The sequence below is a fragment of the Saccopteryx bilineata genome, chromosome 5 (assembly GCF_036850765.1).
Source record: "Saccopteryx bilineata isolate mSacBil1 chromosome 5, mSacBil1_pri_phased_curated, whole genome shotgun sequence".
In the NCBI taxonomy this organism is placed as follows: Eukaryota; Metazoa; Chordata; class Mammalia; order Chiroptera; family Emballonuridae; genus Saccopteryx; species Saccopteryx bilineata.
In genome coordinates, this window is record NC_089494.1 from 170296444 (window position 1) to 170319487 (window position 23044).

The 23044-nt window shown below is 39.4% G+C and overlaps 1 protein-coding gene across 3 annotated transcripts in view; it reads right to left on the reverse strand.

Annotated features, from left to right (window-relative positions):
• The window catches only part of EGF (epidermal growth factor), a 110853-nt gene extending 103022 nt beyond the window's left edge, over positions 1 to 7831 (reverse strand). For 2 of the 3 annotated variants that reach the window (XR_010731938.1, XM_066280430.1), the window contains exons 1-2: positions 7232 to 7831; positions 4091 to 4165 (exon numbers count right to left, since the gene is read on the reverse strand). Coding sequence is in view for 2 of the 3 variants with exons in the window: in XM_066280430.1 (XP_066136527.1) it covers positions 4091 to 4165; positions 7232 to 7358 (202 nt within the window). In the remaining variant the exon portion in view is untranslated. The remainder of the gene's footprint in view (positions 1 to 4090; positions 4166 to 7231) is intronic. The other variant, XM_066280431.1, reaches the window with a different exon arrangement.
• Between the last annotated feature and the right edge of the window lie 15213 nt (positions 7832 to 23044).

Genomic DNA, 23044 nt, shown 5'->3' on the forward strand with positions numbered 1-23044 from the left:
CCTTAGTTGTTCATTGACTGCTTTCTCATATGTGTCTTGACCGGGAGCTACAGCAGACTGAGTGATTCCTTGCTCAAACCAGTGACCTTGGGCTCAAGCTGGTGAGCCTTGCTCAAACCAGATGAGCCCACACTCAAGCTGGTGACCTCAAACATGGGTCCTCCTCATCCCAGTCTGACGCTCTATCCACTGCCTGGTCAGTTCCTGGTCCTTTCTTAAAATTAATTCTAATTCTAACACTAAAACTATAACATAATAAAACCAACATTTTGTTCCCCTAACTTTAAGATTTTTTTAAATTTGACATAATAACTAAAACTAAATTCAACATTAAGCTGCTTCATAGGATTTGAGAGTTCCTTAAAAAATATTTAGAAATTCCTTGAAGGAAAGTACATTCTTTAAAACTGACCTTGAAACCTGAAAAAGCTCTCCAATGCAGTAGTTTACAGCTGTTGAGATTAATTAATGAGTCTTTAATTTTTTTGTTCAAAACAAGTTTACAAAAACTACCTCATTAAAATAATTGCTGAAATATCAGGTAATTTACACATATTGGAAAGTTACTAGTTTCTTCCCTAGCTTTCTCCACTATAATCAAAGTGACTAAACAATTAAGAGTGTTGAACAGAATTTAGAACACTTATTTTCAGTCCTGGCCATTCGGCTCAGTGGGAGAATGTCAGCCCAGTATGTGGAAATCCTGGGTTTGATTCCTGGTTAGGGCACATAGGAAAAGCAACCATTTGCTTTTCCACCTCTCCTCCTCCCCCTAATATCTCTCTCTCTCTCTCTCTCTCTCTCTCTCTCTCTCTCTCTCTCTCTCTCTCTTGCAGCCATGGCTCCAATAAAGCAAGTTGGTCCCAGGCACTGAGGATGGGTCCATATCCTCATCCCAGGCACTAAAATAGCTCAGTTTCTGAGCAATGGAGCAATGGCCCCAGATAGGCAGAGCATCTCCTGGTAGGGGGCTTGCTAGTAGATCCCAGTCAGGGCATGTGCAGGAGTCTGTCTCTCTATCTCTCTGCCTCCCTGCCTCTCACTTAATAAGAAAAAAAAAAAAAAAAGAAAAGAAAAAAGAAGAAGACTTATTTTCCAAGTAAGAAATTTCTGTTACTTCATATGATGGCTGTTTGATGTTTTTAACTATCTGGATTAAAAGACAATATATCAATCTAAATAAATTAGTACAATGAAATCTATTAAGTCAATGACAAAAATAAGAGAGAAGAAATATTGATTCACAATCTAAATTATTTGATACTCTTAAAGTTGACCACTGACTGGGAAGTAGTCTGCCTCCTTCATCTGTCCATTGGTGCCTCTCATTTGATCTCCATCCCCTCTGTCCACCTCTGTGAGACCACATGCCTCTAGAAGACAGTCCCTCCTACCTGCCACTCGTTGTACCATTTCACCCGAAACATGGGACTGGCCTCCTTGTTTTCCTCAGCACAGAAAGATCAATCTCTAACTTTTAATAATATTTTCTTTAAGGAAAGAAGAATCACACATATAATACCTTACATTCGCTCGCCAACACCAGACCTATGAGGGTCTATTTTGATGTCAGTGTCCTGCATCACTTCTGACTTGTGTCCATTAGGCCAAAAAAAGTCACTCCCCAACTGTGGAATTCCTTCCTAGCCCGAGCACATAGGAAAATGTCCTCTCCAGGCAGAGTTCCCACTACCTGGGACTTGCCTCAAAAGATTTGCTTCTTTCTCAAAATTAACATTCCCCCACTGTGGAGAGAAAAAAGAAAAATTTGGTCTAAAACCTGTGGCCAGTATGTTTCTTCTGAGAAATATTTTTGTTTATTAAAACACTTCAGTATGTTATTTAGTAATTTTTAAGGTGTTTTGTTTTGATTTAAAAAAAGGCGACCCAGGATCTGATCAGGAAAACAGTACTGAAGGAGGAGGAGGAAATCTAAAATGTTTTGCGTGAGAATGTAGGTAGTCTGAAACAGATCAGGGGGCCCGGGAAACAGGGCGTGGTGTAGGTCAACCTCACCAAAGTGGCCAGGGTTGTAGAAAGCTGGCACCCGAGTGAGGGAGGGCTGGTAAGTCTTCCACAGTGAACAATCACTTAAATTTTAAGAACAAAAATGAAAAATAGTTTTAATTGTTTGATATGCTGGATTAAGGTGTGGCCAGGATTCCCCCCCCCCCCCTCAGCTTTCAGTTGAAGTCTGTCCCTCATGGTTCATAGCACCAGCTCTTTTTAAAAGTAAAGCAGGGAGGTGTCGCACGTGAGGTCCTGAAGTGTGGGAAGGGAGCGGCACGGGAGGACAGGAGGAAGGGCTGGCAGGAACACAAGAGCCTTCCCTTCCACGTCGCCATTCCCATGGCCTCTATCTTAGGGGAGACACACTGAGTTTCCCCAAAACATAGGGTAAAGGCACAGGTCATTTTTATTTAAAAACTCTGAGATATAGTGACTCCAGCAGGCCAGGGAGCTTTGGAATTTCTGAAACTCCAGCCACTCTTTAGGAATGCAGTGTCTCCTTCAGGTCTTTATGGAAGAATCTTAGTGCATTGTTATTTCTTCCATTATACACACTCTGAAATCATTTTTGTTTTTTCCATTATACACTCTGAGAAAAGTCATTCACTATGAAGAACTGCCTTTTACTTGAAAAAAGAAAAAGTGATCCTTTAGCTCATCTCTTCGTGCCTGAGTGAAAAGGGCCGAGCTGAGAGCTAAGAAGGACAGAGCACCTATTCCACCCTTTAGTATGTCTCTAGAACAGTCTCCCCAAGTCAGGTGTGTACCACTTAACTGACTGCAAGAAAGTTCACTTGGAATAGAGTTTAGAGACTACTGATTTAAAAAAAAAAAAAGCATCCATACTAAACAAGAAATTATTTCAAATGGATTTTCATGAAGGTAAATTTTGAGCCAAACCATTAATTTATTTAGTTTTGGCAGGAAACAATCATTTGCTCTACCTTGAACACAAAGAACTGTCACATTTTGAATGTCATATATTTGAAAATCTCTCAACTAACCCCCAAATATAAATTCACTTAAAAAATTATTTTATCGGCCCTGGCCGGTTGGCTCAGTGGTAGAGCGTCGGCCTGGCGTGCAGAAGTCCAGGGTTCGATTCCCGGCCAGGGCACACAAGAGAAGCGCCCATCTGCTTCTCCACCCCTCCCCCTCTCCTTCCTCTCTGTCTCTCTCTTCCCCTCCCGCAGCCGAGGCTCCATTGGAGCAGAGATGGCGGGGGCGCTGGGGATGGCTCCTTGGCCTCTGCCCCAGGCGCTAGAGTGGCTCTGGTCGCAGCAGAGCGACGCCCCGGAGGGGCAGAGCATCGCCCCCTGGTGGACAGAGCGTCACCCCCTGGTGGGCGTGCCGGGTGGATCCCGGTCGGGCGCATGCGGGAGTCTGTCTGACTGTCTCTCCCCGTTTCTAGCTTCAAAAAAAAAAAAAAAAATTATTTTATCATTCTTTTATAATTCTTTTAAAAAATCTTAGAGAAATTGGTTCCAAACATAAGGAAAAATATACATAAAATTTAAATGATCACTTTCAAGTGCCTTGTTTCTGCTGTTGTTGTCAAAATAAAATTATTACTGGTAAGAAATCTAACAACCATATTTAATTTTCAGTCAGTGGAATTTTTTTCAGTTGATGTCACAGAAAGACAAACATTGGAGCTGCAGTTTCACAAGGGGACTTACTCAAATCAATTTGATGTATTTTTGTATTTTTAATAAACATTACTTCTAGTTACAAAATATAAGTTATGAATATTCAGATTATCTTGGCTACAATTTTAATGTTGTAAAACTATCTCAGATTTTTTAATGTGGTATTTTCCACATATAGAAATAGTTCAATTTTATACAAGGAACCAAGCTATATTTAGAAAATATTCATACTATTACTACCAATAAAAATCATTTTAATAATGATAAAAATATAGAGGCCAAGACTTACTGAGTGGCTACTATATGCCAAGCTCTGTGTTATGTTCTCTACATGTATTAACTTAGTGGTCTTAAACCCAGGCTGCCCGTTATGCCCTTTAGAATCACCAAGAAAGAGTAACAAAAAAAAATGATGCCTGGATTCCACTCACAGAAGAGACTGTGACTCTGACCCAGATGGACTGGGTGGTAACCTGGACATGGGTGATTTTCACGCTCCACCAGCACTGGAAAAAAATACATTAACATACTCTTAATACGTACCATAACAATCCTAGGAGAAGGGGCTAATTATCTTCATTTTACAATAAAAAATGAGACACATGGTTCACAAGCAGCAAAACTGAAATTTGAAACCACCTCTCTCTCCAAAATTTAAGTTACCACTAAACACTACTACTACCCCTCAAAGACCACAAAATACTGGGTACTTGGAAGGTGGTTTTCATTGACACAGTATACATAAAAAATCATTTCTGTAATTTATTTGCAGTTCATTTTTTTTTTTTTCATTTTGCATACTCTGGCTGAAAAAACAAAGATTCTGATCATGAAATTACTCTCGTTTGCACATGACTGGGAAGCTGATCAAGCCTTAGCCAGCACTGAAATCAGTGACTTCACTGTTTACTTCTCAAAGTGATCTCCCTGGTGGCTGACTTAGTGCCGGGGATCCCCCCTACAGCCAGGCCTCTGAGGCTTGGCCTGGACTTCTTCTTCACCCTTTGTTTTACCAAGAAAGTTCATATAAATAATGCAGGTACAGCCAGCAAACAGGAACAGTTCCTTTTTCAACTGATATTTCTCCTCCAGGGCAAATAAGCTTGAAAGTTCAGAAGCCACTTGCCAGTAGTTCTCTCTCTATTGCTCTCTTCACCTATTGCAATTTAATAGAATCTAACAAAATAGTTGATTAAAAAAAAGCAGGAAGAATGTAATGAAAAGAAAACCCAATTCTGTGTTATCACTTGGTTTGTCTGGCTAGCGGTCACATGAGTGACAACCTTGCAGTTACCTGACTCTTGTCAGACCTCAAAGCATTCTTTTTGCTGGGTCAGGCTGGCCAGAGGTGGTCTGTCTCAATGCCAAGGCAAAAACTAAGGCAAGTAGAATTTAACTGGATGGTAGGAATAGGTGATGGCACCATATCTGTTTTGAAAGGAGAAATACTATCCTCTGAAATGCAGGGGGCACAGAGTGTGATCCAGGCAGTTATCAGTTAACATGAGGCTCGAGTTAACTAGTTAAAATAGGGGGGTTTAAACCAGTGACATGCAAGGATCAAGGGAGCAAAGAGGCAGAGTCACAAAGTAGCATCCAGACATTGCACACCATGTGAGGTCTGTGCCATGTCACTGCACTATTCAAATAAGGCACAAGGTGTGATTTGATCAAAGAGATCTGGCCAAGACGTGAAGCCAAGAGGACACTTATTGAGCACAGTCTGTTAGCCTTGTGCTGGGTGCATTTCATGAGGTATCTCATGTGGTCCCACAACAATCCTGTCAGGAGGTGAGGTGTGATTATTCTCTGTAATACTCCAATATAACAAGTATTAAATAGGTAGTAGAGATTTGAAATGAGGTGTGTTTGCTTCTAAACCCTTTGTTCCTTCCACTCTGACACAGTCCCCTTAGCTCCTGGTCTTTGTCTTGGTCGTCAAGTGTATTAGCTGCACCCCACCTTATGTAAGGGCACTTCTGAGCCACGGGCAGGAGGGGCGAGGAGCAGAAGTTCACTTGTTGGCAGGAATAGGGTTGTTCCCTGAGACTCTAAAGCTATGTGTAAAAATTCATTTCTGTGGGATTTTCCCCCCCTCTCTCAAGTTCTGCTTCTTGACTGGCTCCCACCATCTCCCCTCATGTCCCATGCAAACGACAGTGCCTAATTCTGATCACTTGCCAACTACTCTCAGGATAATTCACCCACCCCGGGAATTGAACAACTGTGTCCAAAAGCTCTTATTTCTGCCCCCAACAGCTGAGCAACAGGCTTGTGAGGTCATTTTGGTCTTCAGTCACCCACCCCCTTTTTAGTCACCCTTTGTTGCTATTCACTAGGACTCTGTGATAAGTAGGTCAAGGAAAGACTGACTACTCATTCATTCAAGAAGACTTTATGGGGTATGTAACATAAAAGCGGCAATGTTCCAGTGCCGAGGTCAGAGAGATTATGAGAATTTAGTGCTTTCTTTCCACACCCCGGGGTTCTGCTCCCTGTTACAGTGAGTACGGCCTGAAGACAGAGTCCTGAATTCGGAGCAGGAGCACCTGATTTCCTCACTGGTAACTTCCTTCTTTAGGGATCCCGGGCAGGAGCCCAATGTCAGCAGTTTGGCTCAGAACTCTTCTCTTCATTCCCACTACTGTGCTATCTTCCAGAGATTTCTCTCCTGTAAACTTGACTATGCTTTTTTAAATTTACCTCTTTTTGAGAGCCAGATGCCTTCTCAAAAGGACAAAATAGCAAAAAAGGAATGTCAGGGTAGTTCATGTTCTATAATGGATGGAAACGGCTGCTTTATTTGAGCTGCAGGTTGGAGGCTCAATCGAGAGCTAAATGAAATCAATCCACAGTGAGAGAGAGAGAGAGAGAGAGAGAGAGAGAGAGAGAACTGTTTTTTCAGGCAATACCCTTAAACAGGATTGCTATATGCATTTAATAAAATTCCCACTTCTCCTAGGTTAAAAACCCAGAGAGAAGCATGTGACATATTGTCATTTCTTAGCAGCTCTGAAAGTTACAAGGCACCTGTTACTAAAAACCTGGAGCTGGGTCAGATCTTCATAAATAGGAGTGGGGAGGAAGGGGAGGAGGTGTAAGGTGAAACTTGGCATTGATAATAGAGTCGTGTCTGTTTCCAATTCTCAACCATTTTGTCACTGATTTTTCAGCTACCTCTGAGTTTTTCCACAAAGTTATTAGAGAAATTTTTTTCTTTATGCCTTAGGTAGAGACAGTTTCAAAAAAAAAAAAGTGCCGCTAGTTCCCTTTTCCAAATAAAAGCAGATCAACTGTCAGAGTGAAGACATGAAAGGAAATGTTCAGCTAGTTTAAAGTGAAACACTCTCGTTCACACACGGAAGAACAGTTTTGAGGACCAAGAATTTTTATAGCTGGTAGCTGCTCTAACAGCTGTAAGAAACAACACAAGCATTAGAAGACAAAAATTAAGCAAATATACAGACCCAAAGTCAAATCAGAAAATATACCCAACTATACAAAACAAAATGAACAGGTAGCTGAGGGCAGTTTCCAGGAAGACATGAATTACTTTTGATAGAACTACTTACCCACACAAGTAGAACTCTCATTTCCCGAGGTGGAGCCTTCAGGACAGTTCCAGCGCTGGAGTGCTGAGACACTAACAAAACCAAACTTAAAAACTACTGGCAACAGAATGACAAGGAAGAGCAGCATGATCCCGATGGGCTCGAACTCTCAACAGAAAATCACTTGACTTTGAACATAGCAAGGTCCGCCTGTCTGACCCCAGGCGCGCTCAACCGGCTTGGCCTGTGGCCCCGGGGCATCTTTTCCTGGGCTCCTTTGCTGTTGCCCTCCAACTCCTGCTTCAACGACAGGCCAGGCGGTGTCCAGAGGAAGACTGAAAGGGACTCTCTGGGAAAGATATCTTTATCTAAGTTTTTGAGAAGTCAGTAAGAAATACCTGACACCCTTATGACACATTTCGCAGTTTAACAGTCACACTCTGGAGGCCTGCAGCTGACTTCACTGTGACAGGCAGAGAGAGCAGTGGGCAAAGGCTAGAGAGAGAGAGAATGAAAAAGGAAAGAATTGATGGAAAGTTCCAACCACGATCCTTGATCAAGCCGAAAGAAGAAATATGGGGATCCGATTCCACCCCAAACCCAGTTTCTCTTTTTGAAAAGTAGAATGACTCCCCTTTCCTTTTTAAAGCCCTGTTGGCTCCACCTCCTCTTCCTTTAGTGACACTTGAGTGAGTCTCTGTTTGCAAACGTGAATGCAGGCAATTCCACATGACAGGAAAGCAGAGCCGGCTGCCAAAGAAGAGATAACTGGCTACTCACCATAAATATTCTGGGCAGAACCAGGGAGAGAGCAATTAGGGGGCTGTGGATGGAGTTGCTCCTGGTGTCATAGAGGTACCTGCTGAATATTAGTGAGGTGTTAATATCTTGAAGAATGGAGACAAAGTTAAACCATGCTGTATAAATCGGTGGTGAACAACCCTGCAGATATTCAGACTTACAGTAATTGAACATTCACTTGAGCAATGCTAAAGAAAATTTAGCTTCAATTCATTCCTGGAACAAAATATCAACACGGGTGCACATTCCTGGAGCTTCATCTTTTTTCTCTCTCCTGTGTATTTTATAGCGGAATTAGAAAGATTATTCTTTCCAAATCAAAGGGAAATCGCTGGAGCCAAATGAAGAGACACAGTATGCACAGACACCTTTTCTTTCAGCATGAGCATAATAAAATGTCGCATGGGGCCAGGAGTGCAGGGAAAGGAGTGGGTTGTTATTTCAGAGCCATGTTGGAAAAAACAAGCTAATAGTGCACAATCTGGGAAGCGCTGGAATCCAGCAGAGCGGAGAGTCGTTCCCTCCTGAACAATGGAAGCCACCTTTTCACGTGGTGATAGAAAGTAAAAGCTTGAAATATCTATTAGCTGTCTTTTCTTTCTTTTTTATTTACTACTTTCTATTTGGAGCAATAGTGTTTACTTCTTCAGAAATACACCCAGGACTCTAAAATATCTAGCTCAGGCAAACTGCACCAGATTTAATGAGCAATGGAAATTTCTGCCAATTTACTTCATCGTGGTAAACAAGCTTTCATTTAAGTTATCCAAAGGTAGTGTTCCAAGTGCTAGTAAAAATGTAGATAAAGTGATAGTTGCAAAAATAATAGTCACACCAAAAACATCCGTTATGAAGGAAAATGGGAACCGCTCCAAGCCTTTGACTCATATTTAATGCTGTCCTCATCATTCCTCAAATACTGGAGTCACTTTTCTGAAACAGCTCAAGTCAGGATTTCTTCGATTTCAGCCAGCCTCTGCCAGGTAGCTTCTACACCCTTTTAGGATAAACAGACCTGGAGGTAGCAGATCACGTGGGGGTACACATGGAATATTCCATTGCTTTCTGGATTTGCTCAGATTCAAGACTCAGAATGAGTGTCCTACAAATAACCTGCACTGTGTTGCTAACCTTCTGCAAAATGCGTTGCCAGTGTCACAGCTGACAGCAGAGAAGTGGCTTAGAGGATACTCAAGCATCAAGCTGTGTTAGTGGAGATGAATGAGGAGATCTCATATTATTTTGAGTTGTAAAAAGGCATGCTTTCTTAATTACATGTCACCTTGCTAGCTAATGTTGTCACACATGCCGTTTTAAGAGATGATGGACTCAACATGGCTGTGGTAGATGCTGAGACTGGTGACCGATATGAAAAACCAATCCCAGCTAAGACACAGACAATTCAGGATTGCCCACATAGCATATCACAGGACAAAGCCACCCACTTAGAAAGGACGTTAGATATATCTAAGTTCATATTCTTACTTCCAGATGAAGCTGTACCTGTTCTGGGCAAATGAACATTTTTCTTTTTTTAAAGTTGCTCAGAAATCTGTTATGGCTTTACAGGCTTGAATTGTCAAATACCTTTTGGTGTCTGGGATTGAATCAAATGAACAAATTTATTCATTAAACAGCTATATGTGGTAGGACACTGTATGGAGTATAAGAAATAAGAGTCAAGGTTCCCTGAGTTCAAGAGTTTGATCAAGTTGATTAATAGCAACAAAAACTAGTTAATGAGTACCAGCTAATAAATGGCCAGACAACAGATATTCTGGGGGTGTCAGAAAAGAAGGAGGAGTTGCAAAAACTCTGTGGATTAGAGCATGCTGCAAAGCTTTGTATAATAATTAGGAGACTTGCATCAGCACAAAGAAGGAAGAAGACTGTGCTGACAATAGGATGTGGAACAGGAAAGGGCAAAGAAATTAAATGTTTATTTACTAGATCCTTAGATCCTAAAAGGACACAGGTAGATGGGAGAAAACTCTGCTGGCAGTTCAATAAGAGAATTAGACGTTAATGACCAGGAGACAGCTCTGAGTGCTGTAAGCTGAGTGGACATCAATAGAAAGGAGACTATTGGGAGAAATGTGTATGTGTCCTGGTCATTATTCTTGTTGCTCAGATAAAATTTCCCTATTGAAGCATGAAGCACCCTATTATTTTGGGTTACATGTTTGCTATACAAATATTACCACCACCACACTATTAACAGGTTGCCCCCAGTGTGCCAGGATTTCCTCACTTCACTTCAAAACCTTCACACTGCCTTGCAAGGTGGATATCATTGCTTGTTGCACAGGACAATGAGAATCAGGAGGATCAGGAAGGCTAAGACATCTTCTCAGTATCAAATATATTAATGGAGTATATGAACCCTGAAGTCATTAATCTTTCCTTGATAGACAGTGTTTTGATCAGAATAAACAGTCTGGGGCATTATATAAAAAAAAGAAAGCCAAACTTATACTATTCACGTGGCTATGACTGCAGGAACCAGAAGAGAGAAGGCAGTACATTTTGGTAGGACTATCAGCATTAACATCCACCTGCAGAAACAGTACATAGGCTGTTTCATAGGCCGCATCTATCAATGAATATCAAGTGTACCATGATAATTTCTATAAGATTTTAAAACATTTTCTGTTTTTTTCAGAGACAAAGTTTTTGACATGTGTCTGGCATTCCTGTGATTCCTATGTGACAGAAACTACAGCGATGCAAAGGGAAAAAACTGGGAAGGCACAGAGTTTGCTACAGAGGGCAAATTTTAGTTTATCAAGATATAAATACCAGATATAAATGTTTTATTGAAAAAGAAGGACAGCTGTTCTCCTTAGTATTTACCCAAATGAGTTGCAAACTAATGTCCACAAACTACCTACACATGAATATTTATAGCAGCTTATCTATAATTGCAAAAACTGAAGCAACCAGGATGTTCTTCAACAGATGAATAGATAAGCAAATTATGGTACATCTATATAATGTATACAATGGCATATCATCCAGGAATAAAATTAAATGAACCATCAAGATACTAAAAACATGAGAAAATCATAATTGCATATTACTAAGTGAAAAAAGCCAATATGAAAGGGTACATAGTGTATCATTCCAACTGTTGACATCTGGGGAAGACAAAACTATGAAGACAATAAAAAGTTCAGTGGTTGCCAGGTGTTGGGGTGGAGAGAGATGAACCAGCAGAGCACAGAGGACTTTCAGAGCAGTGAAACTATCCCGTGTAATGCATGCAAGTGGATACAAGCCATCAGAAATTTATCAAAACCCACAGAATGTACAAGTGAATCCTAATGTAAATATGTACTTTAATTAATAATAATGCATCAATATTGGCTCATCAGTTGTAACAAATGTACTACACTAATGCATGGTGTTGATAATAGGGGAAGTTGGAGGAGGGGGAGGGAAAGCAGTATTTGGGGATTTTGTACTTTTTGCACAATTTTTCTGTAAATCTAAACCTGCTTTTACAAAAAATAGTTTGTTAATTGGTTTGAAAGAAGAGTCATTATCCAATTAAGTAATGCATGGGTTAAGTAATGCCATGCTTCTACCAAAAGAATTTATATTTTTAAAAGTGCTTGGTAAATAAGACATAAAAGAGGAAGCCTGCCATGCTCCATTTTTCAGCTAAGCCCACCCCCAGTACTTAGAAAGTTTTCGCTGACCAAGAGGAAGAAACAAGACTTCAGAAACTGAATATATATACAAATTTTAAAAAGACAAAAATTTGGAGGGGGAGTTGAAAATCTTTTCATTTTTAATTTGTTTTAATTTATTGTGTTAACATGGTCAAGTGTCCCACTCAATATAACACCCTCAACATACGTCATGCCCCTCATTCCTCATGCAATGTGAAAGAAGACATAATTTATAATATAAGTTATACTTCCATGAAGCAACAACAGAATCTAAATTTTTTTTTTAGCTCATTTTAGACTAAATTACATTGACTTACATAATTTTAGCATTCTCTCTGGTTTGCAACCTTGGGAGTTTCCGCCAGGTGAAATCTGAAACAATGAATGAGGCATTTGAAACTGCCGCCACCCCTTGATCCCCACAGCACAGGGGGCAACAAAAGACCCAAGATAGAGGCGGAGCAGCCCAGACTGTTAGGTGGAGATTTTGTTTTTGTTTTTTATTTTCTTCACTCTTGAAATACAGAATTTTATTTAGAAACTCTTTAACGCAGAAAAAAAAAAAATCTGTCAAGAAAAACGGGTAGAAAGGTGGTCCACAGCCCTGGCCAAGTAGTTCAATTGGTTAGTATCATCCCCATATGCCCAGATTGCAAATTCAATCCCCAGTCAAGGCACACACAAGAATAGATCAATGAATGCGTAAATAAGAGGGACACCAAATTGATGCTTCTCTCTGTCTCTAAAATTAATTTAAATTTTTTTCTAAAAAGAAAAATAAGTTCCCAATAAAATGAAATTTTAGGGCAACAGAAGTCTAAAAGGGCACAAAAGAGAAAAGGCACCACTTCTATTTGAACAATGGCTAGTTACTTGCATTTTTGGCATTGTTAAACATTGAATATGGGTTGTCCTCTGAATTCTACAAAAAGCATGCACTATATAACAATTTTATCTAGAATATCTACTTTCTACACATGATTTAGGACAAGGATAGGTGGCAGGCTTCAATATCAAGGGAACTTACATACAAATCTTGGGCTTTGTAAGAAGAGTTGCTCTTTGCACCCACCTGCAGAATCTTAAAAGTTTATATAGTGGCCTTCACTGGGTTCAATCACTTTCACTGTCCAGATGGTCTCAACAACACAGTAATCTTTCAAGGCTGTGTCCTTGCAATGGCTCTCAATGTGGAAATGGTGGGTAGAATGTGCATTTCAAGGACAGGGGAGGTGTGAAGACCCTCTGATTCCAAGAGTCCAGTTTACAGGCCAATTGGTGGTTCTCCAAAAATGCCTCATTCATTGTTCACTCAGGTATTTTAACTTCTAAAAATATCAAGGTTTGGGGAAAGAACTCTTGCTTTTCTATCATTCACAATCTTTCCCCGAGCTTCGATTCCGCTGTGTCTAAAAGAAGCATAGTTCCATTAAGTATAGAGCATTTGAAGACATGGAAGAATACTAGAGATGCTATATAAACTTCATGTAATTAAAACTACTTTTTGGAAATTAATGAAAGCTTAAACCATAGTTTGCTGCTCTTCCTATGCTCTTTTTATATTTATAGAACTGTGAAATAGTATCCTCTTTCCCTTTTCCAAATATCAAGGACTAAAATTATTTGAGTAAAAATCATTATGGTTCATCAAAATTGCAAAAATGTACAAAATAGACAGTGGAGAGGAAATAGTGTATTTGAGTCAATGATATATTTTTTGAGTGTCAAATACCAAAGAAATAAAAAATAAATTAGCTGCTTTCATTTGTTGTTCCCAGCCTGCCTTCAAACTCAGATGCAGTCATTCATGTTTATTAAAGTGAAATTTATGTAAAGTGAACAGATCTTAAGTATAAAATTTGATGAGTTTTGGTAAATGTATATACACATTAAACCTTCACTGAGATATAAAATGTTTCCATTACCACCGAAATTTCCCTTCTGTTCCCACTCACATCCTTGTAAAACCATTGTTTTGATTTCTATCCTCATAGGTCAGTTTAATCTATTCTTGAACTTTATATAATGCAATTATGCAATAGGTTCATTTTTGTATCTGATTTTTGTTCAACATAATGTTTTTGATAGCCATCCATATTGTTGTCTGTATTAGTACTTCATTTTTTTATTGTTTGGAATATTATTTTGTATGAATATATCACAATTTGTTTATTTACTCTTCTGTTGATGGACATCTGGATTGTTTTCAGGTTTGGTTAAATGAATGTTTTCATTTCTCTTCAATTAATGCCTAATTACTGGCTCATTGGGTAGGTATATGTTTAACTTCATAAAAAGCTGCCAATCATATTTCCAAAGTATCTGCTCCATTTTATATTTGCCAACAATGCATGTAAGTTTCAGTTGTTCTGCATTCTCACCCACATGTGGTATTGTCAATCTTTTTTTAAAAAACATTTTAGTAGGTGCGTCTTAGTATCACATTGCAATTTAAAATTTGTTCTTCTTTAATGAATAATGGTATTTGACTATCTTTTTATGTATTAATTGATTATTCATGTATCTCCTTTTGTGAGGTGTCTATTCAAATCTTTTGCTCATATCCTTATTGGGTTTCTTATTTTTATTGATTTGTAGAAGTTCTTTATATATATTCTGGATACAAATTCAGATCTATGTATTACAAATAGTAAATATGTATGTCAGATCTACATATTACCAATATTTTCTCCCAGTCCATGACTTGTCTATTCACTTTCTTAAGAATGTCTTTTGAAGAACAGATTATAATTTTTGTGAAATCCAATTTATCAATTTTTTTCTTTATGGTTACATTTTGTGTGTGTGTGTTCTCTCTAATAAATTGTTGCCAATTCCAATCTCTCAATATATTCTCCAATTTTTTAAGGCACTTTTAGCTTTTATGTTGAGGCTTGTGATTCATCTATGTTAATGTTTATATAGTATGTGAGATTGGAGTTAAAGTTAATTTTTCTCCACATATATATTTACTAAATATAGAGCTCAATTTGGGAAGAACTGACATCTTAATAAGAATAATCTCCTAATCTACAAATATTGTATATTTTTCCACTTACATCAATCTTCTTTCATTTATCTTATCAATATCTAGCTTTTCAGTATAGAGCTTTACACATATTTTGTTACATTTATTTGTTTTGTTTTTTAAATACTCTTATAAATGAATAGTTCTTCAGTTTTATTTTGCTGCTTTTTATAAAAATAAAATTGAGGTTCATATTTGGACTTTGTATCCTGCAAACTTGCTAAATATCTCATTATATAAGGAGTTTTTTCGCTGAGTTCACAAAATCAGAGGTAAAATGAAAAGACAATACAAAGTTATATTTTCTCTTAAACATCAGCTATCTTTGCTTGCCATCAGTCAAGAGCCACATTCAGGGGGAAGATTGGGAAGAAAAGCTTTCATCTAGTTTCTATGAAAAGTATCAACTCCATTTTATGGAAGGTAAATTTAAGGTTAGAAAAGTTAAAGATCTTCTCCAAAGTCTCAGAGCTATTAAGTGATGGAAATGGACACAAACTCCATGGCTCTCTGACATTAGAGCACGTGCCTAAACTACTGTCTCTAGAGCTTCTTTCATTTCATTAATAATGCTAAGGTGAGCGCCTACCCCCCATGCTGGCTCCTTAGACCAGGACAGCAACAGCATCCATACTCCTGTTCTCTTCTGCCAACTTCTTTGGTATCTCCCCAACATTTAAAATTCCCCCTGATAAGATCTCTCTGGCTTCTGGTGAAAGCCATAATCTGTGTCATTTGAAAAAATGAAGTAGTCTTTTTTAATGATCCATAAAGATGTGCCTAGAGATTATAAGAAAAAGAGGCAGCCATAACGTTAGAAAAATAGATGTCCTGATCAAGGAAGTTTAAGACAGGGAAGTCAAGTATAAGAAAACAACCCCCAGAATGAATGCGAATGTCTGTTTTATTTGTGAAATAACTAATAAATAGTGTTATTTTGAATTCTACACAAAGATGTTAAGTATATTAGAGAAAGAAAAAAGGAAGAGATTTAGTCACTCTTGCTGAGACCAAGACATTCTGGAGAAATTTTTAAAACACTGAATCTCAGATCCTGTGATAGCTTAGCTGAATTAAATCTATGTCATAGAAAGGATTCATTCTCTAATAGGTCACCTGGGGCTCCAAGTTCCCTGGGAGCATTCATGTATTCATTTTAGCCCTTTCATAAAATGGATCTGCTAAACCAAAAATAACAAAATTATGCAACTCTGGCATTTAGCAGAAGAAACCTTTTGTGTGCAGTATTTTAAAACTATATATCAAAATCTGACTGCTTTATTTATCTAAAGGAAAGTACACTGTTTCCAAGGAGTTTGGTAACAGGCTGAAATCATCATCTTAATCTCCTCAAAAAAAGGAGATTACAAAATAAAATCAAGCTCACCATGTATATGCACACACACACACACACACACACACATGCACACCATATATATATGGCTTCAATCCTTTCATGTGTTCTGGGGTAACAAGAATTGAAACTTTCATATCTGAGTCCTAGGTGACAGCTTCTCTAAAATGTAACTTCCGGAAGAAGGTTCTATTCCGGAAGAAGGGATCTACTTTGCAATTTTGGCCAAATTGGACAGAAGTTAAATTTTTGAATGCCTCGCCCATTCACATTATGTCAGACTTCAACATGATGACTGGATTCTATTCTTATTTTATATATTAAGAAATGATAGGTTTTGTTTCTCACTGGTTCATGAGTGGTTAGTTTAATGTAACACATATGTTGATCTTGTATCAAAATAAATCTGACCTTTAATCAAAAGCCAACTTGCATTTGGCACAACCCTTTTAGCAAGCAATTTGGCAACACATTTCAGAGCCATAAAAATATTCATAGGCGTTGACCGTGTAATCTCACTCCTGGCAATTTCCCCCTAAAGGAATAATCTCTCCACTAAAAAAAGAGGTTATGTCATACAAATAGGTATTGTAATGTTATTCATGGTAGCAAAAATTAAAAACAGTTTTTATTTCCAATAACAGGAATAGTTAAGAAATTATGAGAATATAATATAATCATTAAAAAATAAGTGTTTACCACAGTATTAATAGAAAAAAATACTCTTATCCATCCTATGATTATAATATTTATTATTTCTATAGCAGATAAACCCAGAAACTTAAAAATAGTTTATTTGAATAGGCAATGAGATTATTGGTTTTACCTCCTTTTAAAGCTTTTGTTGTGCCTTACCAGGTGGTGGCGCAGTGGATAGAGCGTTGGACTGGGATGCAGAGGACCCAGGTTCGAGACCCCGAGGTCGCCAGCTTGAGCGCGTGGACCCAAGGTCGCTAGCTCCAGCAAGGGGTTACTCGGTCTGCTGAAGGCACGCGGTCAAGGCACATATGAGAAAGCAATCAATGAACAACTAAGGTGTTGCAACGCGCAATGAAAAACTAATGATTGATGCTTCTCATCTCTCTCCATTTCTGTCTGTCTGTCCCTGTCTATCCCTCTCTCTGACTCACTCTCTGTCTCTGTAAAAAAATAAAAAAATAAAGCTTTTGTTGTTTAAAGTTTTAATTTTATAGAAGACTTAGTAAGTTATCCACTGACCTTCAAAGAAGAGCATTCTGTTCGGTTCCCTTACAACTTAAAAACCCCGCCTTCTGGTCTGCTGCCTCCAATACCCCTCTCCTTCTACTGACCTCGTTTGTTAAAAGGAAAGTTACTTTTAGAATGTAATTCTTTCAGAATGATTTCCTGCCTCCAGCAGAACCACACAATACTCACAATTCCATTTGGAATTCAAGACCGCATAGGTAAGAGCTCTATATCCTAGTCTCAGTAGTTCATGTCGGGAACACTGGGGAGACCAAAACGCACACTCGGTTTAAAAATGGAGACAAAATGATTCTCCAAAGGCTACTGGTTTAAAACTTTAAATCTCTATCTTGCCTATTCTTAGAAAATTAATTTCCATCCAACATATTACGTATTTCCAGCATAAGAAGAGAGGCACAAAACCTCAACAAAACAGTTTTTTTTCTTGACAATTACTAAGAAAATAGATGGGCCCTGGCCGGTTGGCTCAGCGGTAGAGCGTCAGCCTAGCGTGCGGAGGCCCCGGGTTCGATTCCCGGCCAGGGCACACAGGAGAAGCGCCCATTTGCTTCTCCACCCCTCCGCCGCGCCTTCCTCTCTGTCTCTCTCTTCCCCTCCCGCAGCCAAGGCTCCATTGGAGCAAAGATGGCCCGGACGCTGGGGATGGCTCTGTGGCCTCCGCCCCAGGCGCTAGAGTGGCTCTGGTCGCAACATGGCGACGCCCAGGACGGGCAGAGCATCGCCCCCTGGTGGGCAGAGCATTGCCCCTGGTGGGCGTGCCGGGTGGATCCCGGTCGGGCGCACGCGGGAGTCTGTCTGACTGTCTCTCCCTGTTTCCAGCTTCAGAAATATAAAAAAAAAAAAAAAAAAGAAAAAAAAAAGAAAATAGATGTTTACTTGACATAACTATTAAAACTAGGCATATGTGGGTGAAATCATGTGCTTAATCAGTACTGGTTTATATGATAATTTTGTATGTATACCTCCCTTAACTAGTTTCCCTTCCTTCTTTCTTTTCAATGTATATGCACAGATTTACTAAAACATTTTGTTCAAAATTTCTTTTGAGAATATTTGGAGTTGGCTCACCAAGTATCTTCAAGATGGTACTCCTGCCAGGCCTGTGGTGGCACAGTGGATAAAGTGTTGACCTGGAACGCTGCGGTGGCTGTTTCAAAACCCTGGGCTTGCCGAGTCACAGCGCATATGACAAGCAATCAGTGAACAACTAAAGCAACAAGCAATCAATGAACAACTAAAGTGAAGCAACTATGAGTTGATACTTCTCCCTCTACCTCTCCCACCATAAAATCAAAAAATAAAATCTTTAAAGAAAAAAAACCTTGTCTGTTTAATAGTGTTAAATATTTCCCTTTTCTTCAAATAATTATTAAAGTAATAAGTAAAGTAATTTGTTTTTTTAAAAAAAAGTTTTGTTTTTTTTTAAAACAAATTTGCCTGTGAAATGTTTCATGTGTAGCAAGTATTAGATATATAAAAACCTTGATCCACATCTGAGTTTTCACTGAGAACAGTAGGCCTCATGATTCACCACTCTTTGAGGAAAGAGTAAGTACCTAGAGTAGAAAACGTAGCCCCTCTGAGGGTAATCAAATCTGGATTACATTGGCCTAGGGATTGAAAGACAAAGGCAAAGTTTGAAACTGCAAATTGATTGTGACGTATATGGAGAGAAACATAACTTTTTATCTCCCACATGAGAGGAGTTCCAAATCACAGAATCAAATTATTTTTTAATCTACCAATGATAACTCACTTATGAAAGTGATAGGATCTTCTGGAATTGAAAAATCTTTATAACAGGCCTGGCATTTATCTGCAAGGATCAATGTAGTCTGAGTCCACTACAGGAATCAGGTTCTTCTTCGTAAGCCAAAGAATTCCTCTCCTCTATGGAAAAAAAAAATCAGCTACATTAGTTAACTCATGATCACATAACTAAGAAAGCTTGTGCTGGAAATAGCACCTGGATATTATAAATTTCTCATTTCCTTTCATGACTCTCTAAAATTATAACTGCTTGATTATTGGCTTCTTTTTATTTAAAGTTATCGCAGGGGGAGCTACTACAAAGTGCTGCCACCAGATCCTAAGTCACATGACTAACCACACATCTTGTCAGTGCAGACGTAGAGCCTGGCACGGAGCAGGTACTGAGTATGTCTTGTCAAGTGAAGAAATGAATGGCTAGCCGGTTAAAAGTAGAAAGAAGCAGAGGGCAATATCTTGCGGTGTGTGTGTGTGTGTGTGTCTTTGTGTGTGTGTGTGTGTGTATTTAGAGACACACTCGCACACACTAAAAAACATCTATCTACAGGTAATAGTTTCCAAAAACTCAATAACAGAAAAATCTTCCATGAAGCTGATAGTGAACTTTTCCCCACAGAGGTCATCCCCCAAAACGCAGCATCAATCCAAGAGAAAAAAACCCCACCAAGTCATTCGGAAAAGTCTGAGAAATGCCCAGGGGGGAGGGAGATGCATCACTTCTACCCTAAAAGGAAATAAGACCTCTGGGAAGGGGGAGCAAGTCTCCCACGCAAGAAGCCCTGTGTCCCCACACAACCTCCCAGCTGCCCAGGAGCAAAGCCAAAGTGTGAATCCCAACCTCAAATGCCACGATGAGAGAATCTGGTGCATGGCATCTGAGCCCGGTAGCCAGAGTCACGCCCTGTTTATTACCACAGCTGTCCGTGCTGTTCTTGCATGGGGACAAGGAGGAGGCCAACTGAGAACAAAGTCCGAGGACACAAGAGTGAATTTGGTGCCTGCACTCACTTTTTGAACAGATTGTTCTTTCCTAGAATTAATCCCCTTTAAACTAGAATTTCATTTGATGGCTTTATTCCTATTATTTTCCAGCATGCCACCAACTTGGAGTAATGCACCCTTACTGACCTTGTGCTTAACTTTCACCTGGAAGTTACTGATAAAATCAAGAAACTAGTCAAGAGTTAGAGAACACCAAGCTCAAATAATAATAATAGCATTCTGTAAGCATGCATTTATTCTGAAATAAAGGAAAATTTTCAGCACCTAGAAGTCTATTTCACATCCTTTTAATGTCTCTGAATACCTGGTTAATTGCATTCCTGAGAAAGGTGACATTTCTGGGGCACAGAAAGAATGGTATTCACAGCTATTTCCCCAATCACATTTCCAACCTGGTGCCAAGAATGTCCAGTTGATTGCCCAAGGGAATGTATCTCACCTGAGGTCCCCTTGGACTGCCTGTATTTATTTTATGCTGATTATGTTGAGTCAAATTTTATTGGGCATTTAATCCAGCAGCTCTTATCCAAATTCTATCCTCCTGGCCCAACACCTGGCTTCAAGAAATTCACCTGCACAAAAGTGAGGAAACCTAGGTGCCAATAATGGCCCTGACCTTGATAAAAACATTTATCCTTCTGGGTATTGGTTTCCTTCTCTGTAAATTAAAAGGGTTGTATCAGATGAGTTCTGAGGTGTCTTTTGGTTCAAAGATAGTATGTGCTGTGATTGCTAACACAAGGGACTGCCAGCTACAGTTCATTGTCCATCTACTGGAGGGAAGAAATCAGAGCATATCATATGGAACCAAGGAGAGCTGATTCTAACACTATTACCAAAAAAGGGAAATGAGGCACATAGAAAAAAGCTGTCCCAGCCCTGGCCAGTTGGCTCAGTGGATAGAGCAGTGGTTTAGTGAGCGGACTTCCCTGGGTCAATTCCCGGTCAGGGCACACATGAGAAGCGACCATATCCTTCTTTTTCCTTCCCTCTCCCCTTCTCTCCCTCTTCTTTCTCATAGTCAGTGGCTTGGTTGGTCCAAGCATTGGTCTCAGGCACTCAGGATAACTAGGTTATTCAAGCATTGGCCCCAGAGGGGTTTGCTGAGTGGATTCTGGTCAGGGCACATGCAGGAGTCTCTCTCACTAGAAAAGGAAGGGAAGGGAAGGGAAGGGAAGGGAAGGGAAGGGAAGGGAAGGGAAGGGAAGGGAAGGGAAGGGAAGGGAAGGGAAGGGAAGGGAAGGGAAGGGAAGGGAAGGGAAGGGAAGGGAAGGGAAGGGAGGAGGAAGGAAGAAAAAAGAAAGAGAAAGAGAGAGGGAGGAGGGAAGGAGAGAGGGAGGGAGGGAGGGAGGGAGGGAGGGAGGGAGGGAGGGAGGGAGGAAGGAAGGAAGGAGAAGAAAGAGAAAGAGAAAGAGAAAGAGAAAGAGAAAAGTTGTCCCAGCTAGTTAATGGCAGAACAGGCTAAGACTCAAATCTCTTGATATGTAGTCAGGTAATTCTTCTGCAACATACTCCCAAGCACAGTTGTCAAATCTCTCACTGAATGGAAGATTGACATCAGCTAAGGAGTGGAGGAGTCAAGAGCTTCCTTCTCTCTGCTCTCCTTGCTCTGTGCTAATATCTCTTCTAGCACTTAACACACTGTACAAAGAGTCTTTGGATTACTCAACATACAACGTTTCAAGTTTATGACACTCACTCCCATAAAAACTTTAAAAAATTGAGACATGAATGTTTTGGCTTACGCTGTTAGCATTCTACTTATGGACTAGTGGGCGAACTAGCTTGTGCACGGAGGAAGAATACACAGTGCAGTGTACTGTACAGTGTACTTATGTCCTTTTCCTTTTTCTGTAGCTTAGTTGTGTTTTTATGTTCTAGATTATGATCTTACAACTGTGTTAGGATAGGTAAGTGACTTAGGCTAGGGTGTGTTTCAACTTACACCAAAATTCAGGTTATGTCACTATCGTAGGAATGGAACTGTGTTGTAACCCAAGGACCCCATATTGTAATTGCTTGGGTGCAAGTTTAACACACAAGCACACCCCCACAGGCATGTATGCACACTTTAGATTGTGAACTTTTTGTGCACTTCATCTACTCCAAAATGTTTTTCACATGGTAGACTCATAAGTGTTTGCAGGATGTCACCACATGCAGTACTTTTAGGAGAATGTATGAGGTGAGGTAAACCAATAACTGACCCCTCCTCTGCTCCACGTTTTATTCTCATGGCCTATAAAAACAAACCACTTTATTGGCAGAAAAATAGACACTCAGACCAATGGAACAGAATAGAAAGTCCAGAAATAAAACCACATATATATAGTCAAATAATTTTTGATAAAGGGGCCAACAACACACAATGGAGAAAAGAAAGCCTCTTCAATAAATGGTGCTGGGAAAACTGGAAAGCCACATGCAAAAGAATGAAACTGGACTACAGTCTCTCCCCCTGTACAAAAATTAACTCAAAATGGATCAAAGATCTAAACATAAGACCTGAAACAATTAAGTACATAGAAGAAGACATAGGTACTCAACTCATGGACCTGGGTTTTAAAGAGCATTTTATGAATTTGACTCCAATGGCAAGAGAAGTGAAGGCAAAAATTAATGAATGGGACTACATCAGACTAAGAAGTTTTTGCTCAGCAAAAGAAACTGATAACAAAATAAACAGAAAGCCAACTAAATGGGAAATGATATTTTCAAACAACAGCTCAGATAAGGGCCTAATATCCAAAATATACAAAGAACTCATAAAACTCAACAACAAACAAACAAACAATCCCATAAAAAAATGGGAAGAGGATATGAACAGACACTTCTCCCAGGAAGAAATACAAATGGCCAACAGATATATGAAAAGATGCTCATCTTCTTTAGCTATTAGAGAAATGCAAATCAAAACAGCAATGAGATACCACCTCACACCTGTTCGATTAGCTATTATTAGCAAGACAGGTAATAGC